The sequence below is a fragment of the Giraffa tippelskirchi genome, chromosome 7, assembly GCF_054371585.1.
Source record: "Giraffa tippelskirchi isolate mGirTip1 chromosome 7, T2T-mGirTip1v1.2.pri, whole genome shotgun sequence".
NCBI classification, from domain to species: Eukaryota; Metazoa; Chordata; class Mammalia; order Artiodactyla; family Giraffidae; genus Giraffa; species Giraffa tippelskirchi.
This window is the reverse complement of record NC_137281.1, coordinates 76,884,923-76,905,873: the sequence shown is the minus strand read 5'-3', so window position 1 is coordinate 76,905,873 and position 20,951 is coordinate 76,884,923. Positions and strand designations below refer to the sequence as shown.

Sequence of the window (20,951 nt, the reverse complement as noted above, 5' to 3'; positions counted from 1 at the left end):
GAGAGAAAGAGAAGAGCCTGGAACATGATAAATGCTTGTTGCTATTACTTTCCAAAAATATCCATGAAATTTAAATTTTCAAACACTATAAAAGATAAATTATTTTTAATTTTATTAGTTATTACAAATTGATGTATTGTTTTGAAAAATAGAGAAATCAGCACAAAACAAATAGCTCAAACATGTCAAGAAAATATTAGACTATGACAGATTTGAACTCTGACTTTTATAAACATCTTCAGCTGTTAATCTATTTTTACTTATTTTATTTATTTATTTACTTATTTAAAATAATCAACAATAAGTGTTTCACTGAGCATCTATTACTATGCCTGGCACAATGCTAAATACTTTGAGGAAAAGTATAAGAAGCATCTCACATGGTCCTTGTCCTTAGTGGTTTATAATCTAGCTATTTATGATTTATAGAGATACATTGAGAAAATTCTGGGACCTAATACATTCAAGTAAAATTATCTTTGAACCTAATCACTTTGGAAGGTTATATGATTATTTTTTAAAAATCCTAAAATATTTTACGTATCTGTTCCTTTGGGATTGCCTTTGGAGTCATTATACAAATCACTTAAGAAAGGCAGACTCATTACTTTAATTTTAGTTTAGAATGCTGCTCTATCCTTCTGTACCTAGTTTAGTCACCTGAATTAATCACTGCATTTGTTGCTCACTAACTTTGGGTTATTTTAAAATCTCACATTCACTCTAACTGACAAGTTTTACTGTTCTTGATGCCCTTCCAAAGCATGTCCTACAGCATCACTGGACAGTCAGTACCTGGAGGACGAGAGGCCTTTCTTGTCAGCTTTGCATCTTGCCCAGCATCCAGCTCTCGCTAAAGCACAGCAGGACTGCAAAATGAACCCTGTGTTGAATTGTCAGCACATAAACTGACACTTGTTCAACAGCTGGAGACATCAGGGTGGGCTGAGGATAGAGGCACGGAAGGGTTCCAGATGGGGCGTGCGAGGGATTTCTTTCCATTCTGCTGTTTCAGTATTTTCTTTCATTACTCCTTACGCATCTGGCTTTGACAATGAAGGACAGAGAAGACCTCTCTGGTCTACTAGAAGCTGGCTGCAGATTCTCCCAATACTCCCTTCTAGCCCTGCGTTTGAAAAGATATATAGTTAATCAACTAAAAGATTCACGTCTATTGTATAAGTCAATATATTATGTGTGTGTGTGTTCGTGTATGAGTGTGTAGGCTAAATACACCTAAGTTTGGTGGATGATCAGGCTAAAGTAGAATTTCAGTTTTAACATATACACAGAAAAACTGTGCCCATATCCATTAATTTCAGGAGTCTTTCTATATTTCTATTCTCAATAACAATCACTGGGTTTCAAATCGCCTTTCAGAAAAAGACAATGTTTGAATTTTACATGTTTACATGTTTTTGTGAATTTTACTCATCCAGAAATATCTAGCAGGATCCTTCTAACCCTACTCGATATTTTAACATAATGACAAGTATATGAGGCCATTTTTTTTTTTAATTTTTAATTAATGTACTTTTGGCTGTTCGGGGTCTTCACTGCTGCGTGGGCTTTTCCCTAGCTGCCATGAGCAGTGCCTCTCTCTAGCTGCGGTATATGGGCTTCTCACTACAGTGTCTTCCCTTGCTGGGGAACACAGGCTCCAGGGTGCACAGGTTTCAGGGCTTCAGTTCTCGGGCTCAGCAGTGGCGGTTTCTGGGCTCAGAGCATAGGTTCAGTGGTCATGGCACATGGGCTTAATTGCTCTGAGGCATGTTGGATCCTCCCTGACCAGGGACGGAACCCGTGTCTCCTGCATTGGCAGGTGGATTCTTTACCGCTGAGTCACGGGGAAGCCCCTGAAGCCAGTTTTTAACATAACGAGACAAAATAAAATTCTTCAGAAACTAACTAAAAACAGAATACAAATTACTCAGTATTTGTATCTTGTTTTTAGAAAAAGAAAGAACAGAAGGTTCCTGGTCACAGACTTTTGTGTTAAATATATTTTTACAGTTTTTTTCACTTTACCTATGAAACAACTAATAAACCAGTTTTTTTGGATGATGAAAATGTCAGAAGTCTATAGGTTTTAGGGTAATCACAAATTTTTGTGAACATCAGCACGTTTGGGAGTTTAGGGTACAAGAAATGCCTGCCTTTAGTCTACAGAATAATATTTTAAGTTGCTAATGAATTTCAAATATCCTTAGACAATGTATATTAAAATAAGCCATTTCTCACTTACCTGAACTATTTTAATCATCATCAAAGTATGCTTTCCTCATCTTTTAATTATATTTCTATTTAGTCCTTTTTTTCTGAGCATGAGACCTTTAAAAAAATCTTTCTGGATAAATACCCATACCTTTCAGAAGAAATGTTTGCCTAAATGATTTCTTGCATATGTCTACAATCTAAACATATTTGCATTCAGAAAGTTGTCCCAGTTCAAAAATGAAGACTGTTCTAAATCTCTTCCCCACTGAAATGGATAAAGTGCAAAAATGGATTAAAGACATAATAGCACTGATTAGAGAAAATGGCAGAGAAGGTAGCTGGTTTATGAAAGACGGAAAAGGGATGGCATTGTTTGACAGGAGAAAGAGAGGGAGAGGGAGATGGGAAGAGGATAATTCGAAACAGAACAGTGATTTAAGGAGCCTCCCAGAAAAATGTCTCCAACAATAAAGTGATTGATTGTAACAAACAGAATAATTTAGATACTGGAAAACCTTACAGAAGGGGAAGTCCTGTTATTCTTCTTTCAACAATAGAAAAGAAAGTTAATTAGACTTTCCTATAAAACTAAATGTTGTATAAAGGAAGTTGTAGTCCAACTATAATGTAAATTAAAATATGACCTGAATTCAGACTATGAATGAAATGTAAAAGCAAAGACTCAATTTGACCTTGATGCTTGGAACATTCTCCTACACAGGGCTCAGGTTCTGTGAAATAGGTTTATTTCTATTTCTCTTGGTTCTGTAATGAATAATGTTTAGAAAATCATGACATTGTACCAAGATATTAGGTTGGAAAATTGATTAGTGGCACAAGATATGATAGAGATCAGATATTAAAGCAAGACAGACACTCTGCAGAATTTTCAGAGTAGATGGCTAAGAGCTGATCAGCTGACTTACTGACTTTACACTGGAAAATCAGATCACAGAGACCAATGAGTCGGCTACTTTGCTTGTGGTTAAACTGAGATTAGACCACACTCTTAGAGTTCGTCTCCATAAAGGAAGGGTGAAAAGTCTTCTTGCCAGTTTTGAGCCTAATAGTAGAGGGTGCACCAGCTTGAGGTATTTAACATCAGGCTCAAGAGAAACACCAAGAAGGAAAATGAGGCTCTCACAAATAGAGTATATCTGTAGTGACCTGTTGAGAAAGTCAGGATCTGAAGGTGAAGCAGAGAAAAAAATTTTACAGAAAAATTCAATGCCTGTGGCATGAGAAATAACAAAAATTCCTGGTGGAAACCTCTGAAGAGCTGTAAATACACTCATGAGGACCTGCCAGGCCCAGGGAGTATGGTCTTACTAACAGTGTGCCCGTCAGGCAGTAGCAGTTTACTGCTTTTCCAGCTTCTCTCCTCACTCTTTGAATCTGAAGAGGTCAGAAAGAGTGATCAGCAATATGGAAAGGGAGGGTTGGAAGCACAAGAGAGAGAAAGAGAAAGATCAGACGAGCCATCCCTGGTTTCCTACATATTAAAATCTTCTGCTAGAAAAGAGGATTTTAAGCTTGAAACATGTTCCAAGTTTTGATTTCACATGGAATTGAACACTTAATTACTGAATTGCTGTTGTGTTTTCTTATACGGTGTTTAGTTATAAGCACTGATGATCTAAAAGGAATGGTATACCATCAAGAAACCAAGTACATGAGGGAGGAAAAGCAGAAGAAAATAGGGGAAGTCAATTCTGATTTTACAGAGAATGGAATCAAGAGATACTGCCTCATATTAATGGATTAAAAAATAGGTGGTTAAATATGAAATTCAAACTTGTAAAGATAACTAACAGAACAAGCAAAAATGTAACAAGGCAAAATTGGCAAAAGGAGAACAGGGAAAGTGGGAAGATTATCTGATTTAAATTTCTCAGCTTTCATAATTACCACTTAAAATTGATGAAACAAGAGTTAGAGGAACAAGGCTTCAAAACATAAACGGCAAATAGGTTACCCCTGGAATAGATGGGTATCAGGAATGGAGTGGCTTTTACCCTTCAGTTTATACATTTCTATCCTTATGAATTTTTATTACCATATGCATACATAATGTTAACAATAAATGAGATTAGAGGAAAATAGTAATGTTAATTTGAAAATTCCTACCTGGCTCTAATCCAGGGTTTGGTGTGCGTATTGAGACCACTTCCCCAGCTGCCATGTTTTTCTGAAGCTGGTGGCAAAAATCCCCTCTCCGGGGTCAGCTCCTCTGCAATCGCTCTGATGTGATAGGGCTCAAATCCACAGCACCTGCCTATGTACCTGACCCCCAGGTTGTAGGCTTCTCTGGCGTACTTTTGAATATCCCATCTGGTTGCAACTCTGGGCTCCAGCGCTGTAAAACAATAGATATGGTACTTCTTTTACCACCTCTATTTTCAAATGTATTTTTTTTTCAATGACAAAACTAAATTTTAGAGTATGAGTTCTTCAGATAGCTCATTTTTGGTTGACATTGAATGCCTTTGTCTTATGCAATCTCGTATCATAAGTCTGTGTTGTATTATAGTTGTTCCTTACAGCCATTTCTATTTTGTCACAGCAAGAAATCACAAGGTCTCTAATATGCACCCAAACTCACCAAAGGGAGTCAGGGAGATCCACAAACCCTCCTTTGCCACAGTCGGGCATGTGGAACCCCAGGGACTGCACCATCAAGAGTGCTTTCAGCTCTGCAGCCTGTAGGGCTTCCTTCATGAGGCTCATTGTCTTCAGGCTGGTCCAGGGCCCAAATTGGCAGTTCACACCAACAATTGAAGCCCCTGTGCAAAGAAATGCATTTATTTACTTGTTTCACAATTTATTTACTTTTTTATTTTTTAAATTGAAGTCTAGTTGATTTACAATGCTGTGTTAGTTTCAGATGTACAGTGAAGTGATTCAGTTAAGCATATATATAAATATATATATTCTTTTTCAGATTCTTTTTCATTGTAGGTTATTACAAGATATTTAATATAGTTCCTTGTCCTATATAGTAGGTCCTTGTTGTTTATTTATTTTATATATAGGAATGTGTACCTGTTAACCCCAAACTCTTAATTTATCTCTCCCCACTCCCTGTTCCCCTTTGGTAACCATAAGTTTGTTTTCTAAGTCTATGAGTCTTTTTCAGTTTGGTAAATAAGTTCATTTGTATTATTTTATTAGATTCCACATATAAGTGATATGACGATATTTGTCTTTCTCTGTCTGATTTCATTTCTATAGACTAACAACAAAACATCAGAAAGAGAAATTAAGGAAACAATCCCATATACCACTGTATCAAAAAGAATAAAATACCTAGGAATAAACCTACTTACCTAAGGAGGCAAAAGACCTGTACTCTGAAAATTATAAAACACTGATGACAGAAATTGAACATGACACAGACAAATGGAAAGATATATAGTGCTCTTGGATTGGAAGAATCAATATTTTAAAAATGATCATACTACCCAAGGCAATCTACAGATTCAGTGTAATTCCTATCAAATTATGAATGGCATTTTCCCCAAAACTAGAACAAATAATTTTAACATTTGTATGCAAACAAGAAGACCCTGAATAGCCAAAACAATCTTGAGAAAGAGGAACAGAGCTGGAGGAATCAAGCTCCCTGACTTCTGTCGGTACCACAAAGGTACAGCCATCAAAACAGTTTGGTACTGGCACAAAAATAGACACAGAGATCTTTTTTTTAATAGTTGGAAGGTGCCTTAGAAATTAGCTATCCCCTTCCACTTCTTAAGTTTTACTGATAAAGAAATCAATTCCAATCAATGATTTTATTTCCAAACTGCTCTCCCAATCTTAAGAAACATTGTTAAATTTCATAAACAATGACTGAACTGCTTATCACATCATGGGTCCACATTACCTGCCTTCACCAGCTTCACAGCACATTCTCCAGGTGTTACACCATGCATGTCTCCCTCTGGGCCTATGCACATAGTAGCTGCCACAGGCTTTCTAGATTCTTTTAAGACTCCCACAGCCCACACAACTTCTACAGCATGTTCAAAATACTAAGAGAAATTTCATGTTTTTCTATTGTTCCAAATAGAAAGCAGACTTTCAGTGGTAGACCATAAATGTTGCAAAAAACAGTTATAAAAATTACCAAATATATGTAATAAAATGTGCTAAGAAATGTGTCTCTATCAGACTGAGTAAAGAATATTTTTTCTGAGTAAATTTTAATTCTTTTAACAATAACATATAGATTTTCATTCAGATATTGTACTATTAATAAAAAAAGATTTTCAAGTAATTGAGTACTTAAAATTATCATTTTGAAGGAACAAAAGTTTTACTTATAAATTTTGGACTCTTTTTTTTTTAATGTAACTAGGGTGGTCTCTGAAGAATAGTGAATAGTTTTTTATGCTTTAAAATACTTTTCTATTCACTTCTAGTTAGATAGTCAAACGCTCATGACCATGCTCAGTCACTCAGTCGTGTCCCACTCTGTGTGACCCCATGGACTGTAGCTCTCCAGGCTCCTCTGTTCATGGGATTTTCCAGCTAAGAGTACTGGAGTGGGTTGCCATTTCCTTCTCCGGGGATCTTTCTGATCCAAGAATTGAAACCACGTCCCCTGTGTCTCCTGCATTGGCAGGAGGATTCTTTACCACTGAGCCACCTGGGAAGCCCTGGTATTCATAAGTGCTCCATAAAATAGGAAGGGAAATATGATTATTTCCCTAGGTGAGAATATTGAGGCACAGAGAAGGGAGGGGTACCTATTGAATGTCTTTGCTGATGGTGGAGAAGACCTTGTCTGGTAAACCCAGGTCATTTGCTGGGGAGCTTCCCCTGCACTTAAGGAATCCCCTTAAGTGCCACAACTGAAGAGCTGGTCTTAGTTAAGTAGGTGGAGAAAAGCTAGCAGAAATCTCTGTGTTTCTTCCTTCTTGACTTAGATTCTGCAGAAGCAATGTGTGAGGAATCACGGAGAAAGTCAAAAGAGAGGCTCTTAAAATACAAACTTGTGTTCTCACCCATCTGGAGAACATACAGGGTGGAGTTTGCCTTCATTTTTGTAGATGACTTTTTCCAGGTGGATTAGCCAGGCATGGGTAGCCCTAAGCCTTGAGAAGGATGATGAAGCAAGGTTTCTCATAGATTCAGTAGGATGACTGGGGAACCAGCAGTTGGAAGGCTATTGTCCTTGTCAAGGGTAAAACCTGGGTTGAGGCCTTGACTCAGACAGTAGCAATCATGATGGGAAATAAGGAGATGGGAGGAAGAGAATACTCTGGGACTTCATGTGTAGTCAGTGACAACTTTTATTGATTCTAACTTCAAAATATTGCTCATGTGTGACAACTTTAGTGAAAGCAAAGAGATGGGGTGAGCAAGGCATGGATGGAGGTGGGCAAGTAAACTGCTGCTTGGCCCTGAGAGTTACTGGGGGGCCTGGAGGAGCCCCAGCAGCTGTCTATCCTCAGGGTTTGCTCCCTGATAGCCTCTACTTCCCAGCCCCCAGTTCCTTCCTGCCCTGCGTCTCCTGTAGGAGAAGATGCTCCCAGAATCCCTGTCCCAGAATCCCTGTCCCTGTCCTCTTACCCTTCATTGTAGGGTCCCCCAAGAGTAAGCTGCTAAAACCACCCAGAATAGAACCAAAGGCTACAGGCAAGCCTCTCCTGGCTCTGTTCTTTGGCTTCACAGAGAACCTAGCACACAAGCAAGCGGATGTTGGCCTCGACCATAGTGCATGTAAGCAAACCTTTGACCATGCACAGGGAGGGAATGAGGGCACAGGGCAGTCCAAGACTCTTACGAAAGTTGAAGACTATGCAGTTATATCAAAATAGAGTTAATTTTTCCCCTATAACATTGGCTTACGTCTGCAATCAAGAAATCTACATTTTTCCTAGCAAAAATCTCTAGCTGTAGTCGAAAAAGCTTTTTAATTCTAACTTCATCCTTGTGGTGTGCGTACAACGATGTCTGGCAGATCCCCCCTGCTACCAAAGCATCACCTTTGTCAGCTGCTTTTCTGGCGAGGTCACAGGCAGCGGTGTTTGCAGCTTCCCACTGAAGTTAGCAAGAGTTCACATGGTGAGCCTGGCATTTGAAAGGTGGAATGTAATAAATAACAAAGAGGGCAGTGAGCAAGGGGCATGAGTACAAGTCACTGGTTTAACCTGCAATTGGAGAAGACCAGCAGATTTGGGTACCATCTGCTATACTCCCGATGAGCTTATATTTCCATTATTGTACTTATCACATTGGATCTTAGTGAATGCTCATTTTTGGAGAATCCCATGGACAGAGGAGCCTGGCGGGCTATACAGTCCAATGGGTTGCAAGGAGTCAGACACGACTGAGCGACTTAGCATGCATGCATGTGCCTCCGCACTGGGCTGTGAGCCACTTCAGAATAGAGTCTATGCCTTTGTATCGTCTCTGTATTTAGCACAGAGAATGGACTATAACAGGTACTCAGTAAATGTTGGTTGGTTGAATGAATAAATGCGCATTAACCTTTATAAGTATTAATACTCTCCATTTGCAGAATATCTTGCAATACTTCCATATCCTTCACCTTATCCATTTTTCCCAACAACTGAATGCATGTAAGCATCAGTTGTCACACAGCCAGTAGATGGCAAAGTTGGGTATCAACTTTGTCCTCCTCTTTCCTAGCCAGTGATGCTGTCTTCCCTAGAACCATCCTGTCTGCAGATGTCAGAAAAAGAAGAATGTGAAATGAGAAGGTAAAGAGAGATCTATAGTGTTCTTTCTCAAAAAAAACACAGCACAGAGGATGGCCATGCCCTTCCAATAGCCTGTTTTCCCCCAGTCCCATCCCCTACCCTTCCCCTAGATAAACAGACAAAAAATATTTATATTTTACATAAGTTTACGTAATGATTACTTAGTGAATATTTTTTTAAATTAATCTATTTATTTTAGTTGGAGCCTAATTACTTTACAATATTGTAGTGTTTTTTTACCATACATTGACATGAATCAGCCATGGGTTTACATGTTCCCCATCTTGAACCCCATGGAGGAATTTGTAATAAAGCATAGTACCACATCAGGTCAGTTCCATGGATTCTCTTCAAGAGGTTATTTTTATTATAGATGACCCCTCTTCCCAGCCCGCCCCACCCCCAGCTACCACACTGTAGTCTACCTGACTTTCCATATTGTCCTCACTGGCAGAAAAGGTGAAGTCTGCATGACATCTGATCCCGCCTTCAAGAATTCCAGGTGAAGCTGACGAACTGCAAAGGAGTTGTTTTTTATTTTCTGTTGAAATTAAAAAAAGTGAAAATCACAGAAACTAGTATTTTTAGCAGCAGCTCATCCACCCACATCTCTTTCAATCATACACACTTCCAAACCAAGTACTTTTTACAGAAATTTCAGATCAGGTCAGTAGAATTCAGGGACGGGAAAAGGCAGAGTCCATACCAAATGGGGGCTGTTGAGAGTAACCTCATGTTGACCTGCCAGTGGGCCTCATGGCCTGGTGCAGTCACAGGCAGGCCTTAAGGTTGGGTTGGCCCACTGATCCTTTGTCTGTTGGTCTCAGTTCAGTTCAGTCGCTCAGTCATGTCCGACTCTTTGCGACCCCATGAATTGCAGCACGCCAGGTCTCTCTGTCCATCACCAACTCCCGGAGTCTACCCAAACCCATGTCCATCGAGTCGGTTATGCCATCCAACCATCTCATCCTCTGTCGTCCCCTTCTCCTCCCGCCCCCAATCCTACCCAGCATTAGGGTCTTTTCCAATGAGTCAACCCTTCACATGAGGTGGCCAAAGTATTGGAGTTTCAGCTTCAACATCAGACCTTCCAATGAACACCCAGGATTGATCTCTTTTAGGATGGATTGATTGGATCTCCTTGCAGTCCAAGGGACTCTCAAGAGTCTTCTCCAACACCACAGTTCAAAAGCATCAATTCTTCAGCGCTCAGCTTTCTTCACCGTCCAACTCTCACAACCATACATGACCACTGGAAAAACCATAGCCTTGACTAGACGTACTTTTGTTGGCAAAGTAATGTCTCTGCTTTTAAATATGCTATCTAGGTTGGTCATAACCTTCCTTCCAAGGAGTAACCATCTTTTAATTTCATGGCTGCAGTCACCATCAGCAGTGATTCTGGAGCCCCCAAAAATAAAGTCTGACACTGTTTGCACTGTTTCCCCATCTATTTCCCATGAAGTGATGGGACCAGATGCCATGATCTTAGTTTTCTGAACGTTGAGCCTTAAGCCAACTTTTTCATTCTCCTCTTTCACCTTCATCAAGAGACTCTTTAGTTCTTCTTCACTTTCTGCCATAAGGGTGGTGTCATCCACATATCTGAGGTTATTGATATTTCTCCCGGCAATCTTGATTCCAGCTTGTTGTTTCTTCCAGCCCAGAGTTTCTCATGATGTACTCGGCATATAAGTTAAATAAGCAGGGTGACAATATACAGCCTTGACGTACTCCTTTTCCTATTTGGAACCAGTCTGTTGTTCCATGTCCAGTTCTAACTGTTGCTTCCTGACCTGCATACAGGTTTCTCAAGAGACAGGTCAGATGGTCTGGTATTCCCATCTCTTTCAGAATTTGCCACAGTTTGCTGTGATCCACACAGTCAAAGGCTTTGGCATAGTCAATAAAGCAGAAATAGATGTTTTTCTGGAACTCTCTTGCTTTTTCGATGATCCAGCAGGTATTGGCAATTTGATCTCTGGTTCCTCTGCCTTTTCTAAAACCAGCTCGAACATCTGGAAGTTCACGGTTCACGTATTGCTGAAGCCTGGCTTGGAGAATTTTGAGCATTACTTTGCTAGCATGTGAGATGAGTGCAATTGTGCGGTAGTTTGAGCATTCTTTGGCATTGCCTTTCTTTGGGATTGGAACGAAAACTTACCTTTTCCAGTCCTGTGGCCACTGCTGAGTTTTCCAAATTTGCTGGCATATCAAGTGCAGCACTTTCACAGCATCACCTTTTAGGATTTGAAATAGCTCAACTGGAATTCCATCACCTCCACTAGCTTTGTTCATAGTGATGCTTTCTAACACCCACTTGACTTCACATTCCAGGACGTCTGGCTCTAGGGAAGTCAAGAAACACCTGGCGTAACAGGCAAGTTTGGCCTTGAAGTACAGAATGAAGCAGGGCAAAGGCTAATAGAGTTTTGCCACGAGAATGCACTGGTAATAGCAAACACCCTATTCCAACAACACAAGAGAAGACTCTACACATGGACATCACCAGATGGTCAACACCGAAATCAGAATGATTATATTCTTTGCAGCCAAAGATGGAGAAGCTCTATACAGTCAGCAAAAACAAGACTGGGAGCAGACTGTGGCTCAGATCATGAACTGCTTATTGCCAAATTCAGACTTAAATTGAAGAAAGTAGGGAAAACCACTAGTCCATTCAGGTATGACCTAGATCAAATCCCTTATGAGTATACAGTGGAAGTGACAAATAGATTTAAGGGACTAGACCTGATAGACAGAGTGCCTCATGAACTATGGACAGAGGTTCGTGACATTGTACAAGAGACAGGGATAAAGACAATTCCCATGGAAAAGAAATGCAAAAAAGCAAAATGGCTGTCTGAGGAGGCCTTTCAGATAGCTGGGAAGAGAAGAGAAGTGAAAAGCAAAGGAGAAAAGGAAAGATATTCCCATCTGAATGCAGAGTTCCAAAGAATAGCAAGGAGAGATAAGAAAGCCTTCCTCAGTAATCAGTGCAAAGAAATAGAGGAAAACAACAGATTGGGAAAGACTAGAGATATCTTCAAGAAAATTAGAGATACCAAAGGAACAACATTTCATGCAAAGATAGGCTCGATAAAGGACAGAAATGGTATGGACCTAACAGAAGCAGAAGATATTAAGAAGAGGTGGAAGAATACACAGAAGAACTGTACAAAAAAGATCTTCACAATCCAGATAATCACGATGGTGTGATCACTCACCTAGAGCCAGACATCCTGGAAGTCTCTTGGTCTAAAGAGGGTCTATTCATTTGCCAGTGTCAAGAAGGATGTAGCTGATCTATTTACAGTCAGTAGTGGGAAGCCCTCAAAATAGAATGAGGGAATTCTCACAGCGGGCATAATGCAGATGGTAGAGCCCCCATCAAATGGAGTCGACTGGAGCAGCTGGGGAGATGTGGCCAGAGAGCTTTCCTTGTCCATCAGACACTCCTTCCTCTCTCTCTTCATCCCGCTCCCCGCCACCTCAATCTCTATCCTACTATTTCAGCACTTTCTTCCTGGGAGCGCAGAAAAGATCTTGTAAAATTAAGAATGAGTTCTTCTTGGGCCAGATGAAATCTCCCTGCTAACACCAGAAAGACAGAACTTTGTCCTACCATCTAACTCTGAGTGTCTAATGAAACAGTAATCATGGCCATTGGGTACTTACATGCTGGGCATTTCATGTGGGTTAACTCATGAGTCCTCACAACCAGCCCATGTCATGCTCCTGTGTGACAGATGAAGAAACTGATCCTCAGAGGTCAAATGACTTGTCCAGGGTCACTCAGCTGGTCAGTAAAACCCACATTTGTCGGATACACTGTGCATGTATGAACAAAATGAGAGCAAATCAAAAGTTCCATTCCAGCTTGTATCCTGTTTCACCCATTTCTTCTTTGGCTGTATTTCCCACTTTAATTTAGGAAGCAAATACAAAAAATAGCAAACTTTATAGAATTAAAGTTTCAATTTGATGTTACCAACCAATCCTATCACAGTTTCTACTTCCAACTCTTTTTTGTTTTTTTTTCAGCCAAGAGGATGAAGTAAAACTGTGTTTATTTCTTTGCCTCTCTTCTCCCCACAACAGAACCTGGCTGTCTCCTATCTAAGCTCTGTTAAGTTTAAAAGTGAAAAGTGAAAGTGAAAGTTGCTCAGTTGTGACCAACTTTGTGACTCCATGGACTATACAGTCCATGGAATTCTCCAGGCCAGAATACTGGAGTGGGTAGCCATTCCCTTCTCCAGGGGATCTTCCCAACCCAGGGATCAAATCCCGGTCTCCCGCATTGCAGGCAGATTCTTTACCAGCTGAGTCACCTGGAAATTCCATCAATCATCCCTATCGAACCTACTGTTTTGATATCATATGCAAATTAGCCAGAAGGATGACTCCAAAGCAATAATAGTTTTACTGTGTCACAGAAACTCTTGAATATACATAAGGTAAATATTCATGGAACAAATATTGGGGTATATATTTTAGCACTCCCTATACATAAAGATGTGTGTGTGTGTGTGTGTGTGTGAGAGAGAGCGTGAGCACACACATGCAGAATGGGGAGGATGGGAAAGAGAGAAGCCATTTCTTCTATTTGATTCATGTACAGCCACTATCACCACGTCTTAGCAATTTTGGCAGGTGAAACAGTCCTTAGAGAACATTCACTATTATTTATCTTCTCTCAGCCAGATTTAAGCAATTGTCACCCAGGTAACCACTGAGGGTGATGCTGGCACCGACCTGTGTTTGGATGCTCTACTATGGCTTCTAGAGTCCAGAGCCCAGCCTTCACGTAGCCCCTCTTCTCCAGAGTCAGGAGAAAGCTGCCATCTCCAACCACAACCTCCCCACTATCCAGACGTTCCAAAAGGCCCTAAGGAATAGAAAGAAAAATCACCTAAGACCCTTCTTTTTATTTTTCCTAAAAGCAGTTTCCAATTGTAGGAAAGGTGGGTACAATGCTCTTACAGCTCCAGTTTTGTGAAAATCATCTGTGCCTGACAGTATTTCAGAAAACTTGAACAGACTCTCTTGGACAATCCAGGTACTTGTTTTGCCCCAAGTTCTGTGACTATTTTTTCTCAAATGTCATTTCAGTTCAGTTCAGTTCAGTTGCTCAGTCATGTCTGACTCTTTGCAACCTCATGAATCACAGCACGCCAGGCCTCCCTGTCCATCACCAACTCCTGGAGTTTACCCAAACCCATGTCCATCGAGTCGGTGATGCCATCTAGCCATCTCATCCTCTGTCGTCCCCTTCTCCTCCTGCCCCCAATTCTTCCCAGCATTAGGGTCTTTTTCAATGAGTCAACTCTTCGCATGAGGTGGCCAAAGAATTGGAGTTTCAGCTTCAACATCAGTCCTTTCAGTGAACACCCGGGACTGATCTCCTTTAGGATGGACTGGTTGGATCTCCTTGCAGTCCAAGGGCCTCTCAAGAGTCTTCTCCAGCACCACAGTTCAAAAGCATCAATTCTTCAGTGCTCAGCTTTCTTCACCGTCCAACTCTCACATCCATACATGACTACTGGAAAAACCATAGCCTTGACTAGATGGACCTTTGTTGGCAAAGTAATGTCTCTGCTTTTAAATATGCTATCTAGGTATCAAATACCATTTAATCTGAATCAGATTATAGTGAAAATGCTGATTCCAAGATATTTTGGTTTTCCAAGATGTTTGTGGCAGACATTGCTTATCGCCTAATGTGCATTTTTTTCTCCTCGTGTTTGCTAATGTATTTTGTTTGGGGAGACAATGTCAGCAACTTAAAAAAATTCTCGGGTCTCAGGCTCCCTTGCTGTGGGGGACTGGCCATGTGACACAGTGATGGCCGATGGATATAAGTGAAAGCCTGCTGAAAATTTCTAGAAGAGATTTGTCTTCCTGATAGAGATGCCCACACCCTTCCATCTTGTCCCTTTTTCTCCTTCCTGTCTGGAATATCAGCTTAAGTCCTGGTGCCACAGCCATCATCTTGCAGCCATGCCATCGAAAGCCACATGCTAAGGCTGAGGGCACAGGCTGATAACTGCAGCCTGCTGTCTTGATGACAGCTTAGAGGAGCTGCAGAAGCTGTGGACTGTGACTGCATTTTTTAGGTGAGAAAAACCTCTTTTTTGTATGAACCATTGGACATAATCCCACTAGACACAGCATTTCATAGTTCTGCCCTACATTTTCCAGCATGTTTCCAGACTTGTTAAGAGTACTGAATGATAACAAGTCTGGGAGCAAAGCAGGGCAGCTTGGCAGACAGTTTTTATTGCAACTTTATAAATGAGGAAACTGAGGTTCAGAGAGGCTGAGTGAATTGCTCAAGATCACAGAGCTCAGTAGGTAAAACAGTAGACGTCAGACCTTCTAAATTCCTAATCTAGTCTCTATTTTGCCACCTTTCTAGTCAGCCCACCTATAACCTGAATAAACGATTACATCCAGAGCAGTTATCCAAGGGCTAATGGCGTCCATTGTGTACAAAGTATGTCCCCAGATACCTACATGGTTCATCCTCTCATTTCCTTCAGGTCATTTGTCAAGTGTCATTTTTTTTCCAGAGAGACCTTCCTTTTGATTTATAAAAACTGCAAATGCCCCCATGGGAATCCTTATCCTGCTTGCATAGACTACATTAGTTGAAGATATAACCTTTTTCTCTCTTTCTTTTTTATCTTTTAAATTTTGAAAGTATGATAACACATTTACAGGAGACTTGGAAAACACAGAACAAAGTTATGTATAGTTACTTTTTAAGTAGATAAATCAAGATTTTTAGTTGGGGTTTCAATATCAAATTCTCAAAAATTAGTAGAATGAATATACAGAAAGATAGAAGAATATAGTAGATCTATAGTAGACCAAGTGTCTCCTAGTTTATAGTCTACGGGAACTTGAATAAAATTTGTATCCTACTGTTGTGTGAAAATTTTATAAATCTTAACTGGGTTGAATTGGTTTGAAGATACAGCCTTTTAGTGAAAATACCAGCCAGTTCACCTCAGTTCTGCCTACAGCTGGACGCAGAGCAGTGCATGAATAGGAGAGCTGCCCCTTGTAACCAATCATATGTGCAGCTCAAGAAGGGACATTAGAAGTGGTTGCCCTGAGGCTAAACACCAGGCCACCTCCTTCTCCATTTTCTTGTCGAGGGAAGTGGAATGCAGCCCAGCTGTGTCAACCAGAAACACTATTTTGGCAGAGAGAGCTCCTGACTCTGGTTATTTTTCCATACTTCACATCCAAAGATAAATTTTAGCTGAATGTAGAATAAATGTTAATGTATTCTATGATTCTCACCTCTCTCCCTACTCCCTCCATAGAGTGAAATTTGCTCCTTTCATTTTGTACTTTTGAAACATAAAAAGGACTTAAACTTTCACTGAGACCTTCCCACATACTAGATCTGGTTTCTAGGCAAGAGGGATAAACATTGGAATAATGGTCACTGCCCTCAAGAAGTCCAAGTTCTGGTTGCCTTGGGGAAGGCCATTATATCAACAGACCATCACAATACTGGGTAATGACTAAATGCTGCAGAGGGACATGGAAGGGAGAATCAAAGGTATCATCATTTGTCTAAAATTCCAAATTGAAAATCTAACACATTTCAATGAAGCTAACTTTGTTAAGAGTTGGACTGAATGTTACACATTCAACAATTCTAGAGAGAAAAATATTAACACACAATTTGGCTGTTGTAGGTTAATCTCTCACCTCCCACATCCGATCTGTCATAGAGTTACACCAAGCATATCTATTTAACACATCTCACATATGCCCCCTCCGCCATGCTTACTGCCCTGGACTATTGTAATGGTCTCCAGTTCACTCCAGCCCACTCTAAACTATCTTCCACTGCTGCTAGAACAAAGCCTTGTCTGACCTACTCTTATTTATGATTATATCCTCTTTTGTCTCTTGCTGAAGTTCATATACCTTCCATTCCTGCATCCATCATCTGTGTTGCAGTATCTGGTTACTTACCTGTTGCCTCTGTTTGGCTGTAAGATGCTTGAGGCTCAGGTGACAAGCCTGTCTTGTCACCTTCTTGTCTCTCCACCTCATACAGCATCCAACGTGAAGTGAAGTGACAGTCACTCAGTCGTGTCCAATTCTTTGCGATCCCATGGACTATAGCCTGCGAGGCTTCTCTGTCCATGGAATTCTCCAGGCAAGAATACTGGAGTGGGTTGCCATTCCCTTCTCCAGGGGATCTTCCTGACCCAGGGATCGAACCTGCGTCTCCCACGTTGCAGGCAGATTCTTTACCATCTGAGCCACAGGGGAAGTAGGCCCTTAATAAACTGTGCTAAGAGTTAGCAGACGACTGGACTGTTTTGAAAATGTCACGTATCTCATATGTTACAAGTTTGGTCCTGACAAGGAGGGAAAAAATAATATTCTAATAGAAAATTAGCTAGGGTTTTAAGAAAATGATGGTGGAAATTTGACTGTTGCCTTCATGATAACAAGTAAGACATTTTGATCTGTTATCCGGATGTTTGTCCAGTATTTTAAAATTTTGCCAGTTTTCTAAACAGCTATTAGCAAAATAAATGATCAAGATACTCATTCAGAGCATCTTTTAGCCCCTCTTTCACTGCTAGACTTACCACCTCAGTTAACTGCTACACCTTTACAATCTAAATATAGCTCTAAAATGACAGAGGACCGTGTAAAATAAAGAACACTGTAAATTATTTGTACTATGTCTATATTTTCATTCCATCCTCCCTTTCTGTTTGGCAGTGACTCTCCCTGGGATCTGAGTGAGCTCTGAGAGGCACTGATGCCCTCTTTTTGCAGATAGCAGTATCTAGACCTCTTGGATTTAAGATCTGGCTTCAGGGCACCTTTATTCATATACAGAGGAGTAGGGCAATTTCATTTAGTGGCAGGAAGCTGCCAGAGGTCCACTGTACTTAAAATATCTCTCCATCTGCCTGAAATTGCCACCAGGACTGCTCATTTGTATTAAAGAAAGCAATTGGAGCTGTCCTCTGTGGCAGTTCAACGAATTCTTAAGATGCACTTGTTAGCTGAGAAGAGTGGTGAGGTTAGCTCTACCCCACTAACATTTAACTCCCAGGCCCACATTAGCATGGACTCTCATATGAAAATCTTGGTGTTGCAAAGAGCAGAGGCCAGCAGGAAATAGAACAGGGAAAGCATAAAAAAAAAAAAAAACCTTTAAAGAAATGAACTGAAAAGTAAACATAGTATTAGTGAAAGCTTAGAGAAAGAAATCAGCATAAGGTTCTTTTTTATCATGCTTATTTTCTTCAATTCCCATATTTTACTTTTATAATCAGAAAAACATATCCAAAATATGTTTTTTGTTAAGTTTTTTAAACTCATATTCCACATCTTATGTAACTACTACCTTATTGTGTCTTTCTGTACAGTGTATGTATAAATATTTTTATTTAGTTGGGATCAGTCTGTGACATATCATATCTCCTTTTGTAACTTATTGCCAAAACACTTTGCCTGTTTCCACGCTCAACTTTTTAATTGGCCGCCTAATAACTTATTAAGTGAATGATCTTTATTTACAGAGCCCAGGACTGTGGGGCACCTTGGTTGCCCCTATCTTTTTAGTATAAATGAAATGGTGGTGCACGTTTCCGCTTCTGTACTGCCACTGCCTTGCCCACCCTCTCTTCTGAAGTACCTGGCGCAGGTGGCTTGCTTTGAGGAGTTTGGAGATGTTCCGCGTCCAAGTTCATGCCCTTCTCAATTGTGTTTTGTCACCCCTTCTCCTACACGCGCACAGCTAGTGTGAAAATGGGGGAACAGGGCGACAGCGGGCAAGCACATCAGGAAAGGGGAGCTAGGAGACCGGTACTGCAGGACTACGTGAGGTGGAGCCCCTACCTCTCCGCCCAGCACAGCCCCACCCTTCATCCCGGCTGCGGGTCGGAGGTGTCCGCGTCCAGGACCGGTTTCAGGCCAGTGCGAGGCTCCGCTCTTCCTCAAACGTGAGAGGAACGCGCTCTGGGACAGTTGAGTAGAACTGTGGGTGCAGGTGGGCTGAGGGTAGAAAACGTGAGCGCCACCTAAGTCTGAAAGGCTAGATTTCAAATACCTGCTCCACCTGGACCCGATCTATGAGCCTGAACTAGTCTGCTGACTCTGAGATTCAGTTTCCTCACGTGTAAAATGGGAATAAAAGTGAAGCGGAGATAATTTGCAGGGTACCCAGGTAAGGCTCCATAACTGGTACCCAAGATGGCTATCTCATCCTGACACCGAGGCGGTACTGTAGTCCTGGGGACTCGCGAGGGGGTCAGAGCTCAGAGCCCTCCAGGTCCCTCGCCCGGGCCGCAGAGCTTGGCCAGAGATTGAGGTGGAGCCCCCCGGCCAGGAGGGCTGAGTACCTCCCGGACTCCCCGAAACTCACCTTCTTGACTCTGGGCCCCCGCGGTCGGTGCCATCGCGCCTCTGAGGCGCAGCGCGGGGTGGCGGGAGCGCGCGCAGCCAGGAGCGCGCGCAGCCAGGAGCCCGCCCCTCGCCCGGGGGAGGGTCCCGCCCACCCGCCCGCCCGCTGGCTTGCGAGTCGCTGCCTGAGCACTCGCCCTCAGCCTCGCCATGCTCCGCGCGGGCACATGGCGGCTGCGGGGCCTCGGGTTGCGGGGCTTCCCGCTGAGGGGCTCCCCCGGCCGCCCGCGCTCAGTCTGCAGCCGCCGAGGGTGAGTGGGGCCGGTCCTCGCGGAGATCCGCGCCTGGACAGCTGCGGGGTTGCAAGCGAGGGGCTGAGACGTCTCCTGCTATGGGCCGTTGGGCACTTCTGACCCCGAGAAACGGGCATTTGGATTTCTTCTTGAATTATGTATGTTTTCTTTCCCATGCACAACCGTCCAAAGTGAGAATCAAAGGGTTTCTACTGCAAGGACTCTCCTACCCTCACCTTCTTCAGTCAACTGTTAGTGTCTTCTGTATTTATCCAGAGATGGTCCGTGGGAAGGCAAACACAGGGGTATATATGGTTTTCCTTGGCTTATTATACCTTGTTTCTTTACAGTTCATCCTGGAGAAACTCATGATCTAGCTAGCTAGGAAGACAGTCATGCATATAAACCTATCCACCCACTGAGCAATAATTATAATTAGAGAAGCAGGTACATGGGGAGAGGACTTTAAACGAGGAAGAACATTGTACTCCATTTGGCTTTCTTCAACCTGGAAAACAATGGAGAGAGAAGGTGATCCAAGATTTATAGACAATGGACTTCATGATGATTATGGTTTTTCATGGAATAAAATGATAAATGTGTTTTTGAAGTAGATTGAAATAGATTATTCTCTATATTTCTTTGTGAAAAGGAAGTCATCTGCTCAATTCTTTAGCTCTGTTAGTTACCTACGATGGGTCAGAATTACGGGAAATGGGGTTCAGATCTGTCCTCCTCCCTCTCCCAACTAAGTGAGGTTGAGGCTCCGAAAATGATTAGATTAGTAAATGCGAATCTCACAGACACTAGATGTTAAGTACTAGAAGAATAAATAAGGAGACTCACACTAGTCAGGAAAAAAAATAAAAATAAAAAAAACAAACAGAAAACTTTAAGTATCATAGCCTAGTAAAGCTATTATTAAATAAATTATCTTCCAGAGAGGAAAACCCACCCTTATCTGCAGAATCAAGATGGAAAGACAGAGCAGAAACAGTGATCATTGGAGGTGGCTGCGTTGGTGTGAGTCTGGCTTATCATTTGGCCAAAGCAGGCATGAAAGATGTGGTCCTTCTGGAGAAATCAGAGCTCACTGCTGGATCCACCTGGCATGCAGTAAGAAAACACCTCAGCACTGTCACAGGCACCAAGTTATGCATTTGCATGATTGGTTTCTTTTCCATTCACAGCTCCTCACTGTGAGCCCGTTAGAGTGAGTTCCCTTTTCATAGTGTTGGAAAGTGCAGTTGCAGCTTAGTTGATGGACTTCCAGGGGGGTGATCAACATTTATGATGTTGGTCATCTTGATAAGATCAT

General features: G+C 41.6%; 3 protein-coding genes across 8 annotated transcripts in view; 1 reads left to right on the top strand and 2 right to left on the bottom strand.

Annotated features, from left to right (window-relative positions):
* LOC145512319 (betaine--homocysteine S-methyltransferase 1) overlaps positions 1-1,120 on the bottom strand; it is a 52,960-nt gene extending 51,840 nt beyond the window's left edge. The window contains exon 1 of one of the 2 annotated variants that reach the window (XM_081505984.1): positions 796-1,120. The gene's annotated coding sequence lies outside the window, so the exon portion shown is untranslated. The remainder of the gene's footprint in view (positions 1-795) is intronic. The other variant, XM_081505983.1, reaches the window with a different exon arrangement.
* DMGDH (dimethylglycine dehydrogenase) overlaps positions 1-20,951 on the top strand; it is a 155,374-nt gene that overhangs the window by 62,848 nt on the left and 71,575 nt on the right. For 2 of the 5 annotated variants that reach the window (XM_081505956.1, XM_081505957.1), the window contains exons 1-2: positions 16,474-16,521; positions 20,575-20,749. In XM_081505956.1, coding sequence (XP_081362082.1) covers positions 20,690-20,749 — 60 coding nt within the window. In that variant the 5' untranslated portion in view covers positions 16,474-16,521; positions 20,575-20,689. Of the gene's footprint in view, positions 1-16,473; positions 16,522-19,520; positions 19,652-20,574; positions 20,750-20,951 lie in introns of those variants that run through there. The other 3 variants (XM_081505958.1, XM_081505959.1, XM_081505955.1) reach the window with 2 other exon arrangements.
* On the bottom strand, positions 1,035-16,365 carry BHMT2 (betaine--homocysteine S-methyltransferase 2). The gene is given in 11 exon segments (XM_081510761.1): positions 1,035-1,076; positions 1,078-1,126; positions 4,345-4,573; positions 4,820-4,827; positions 4,829-5,000; positions 6,101-6,248; positions 8,071-8,262; positions 9,371-9,411; positions 9,414-9,461; positions 13,701-13,833; positions 16,257-16,365. Coding segments are annotated over 11 exon segments (1,161 nt in total). The 5' UTR covers positions 16,356-16,365.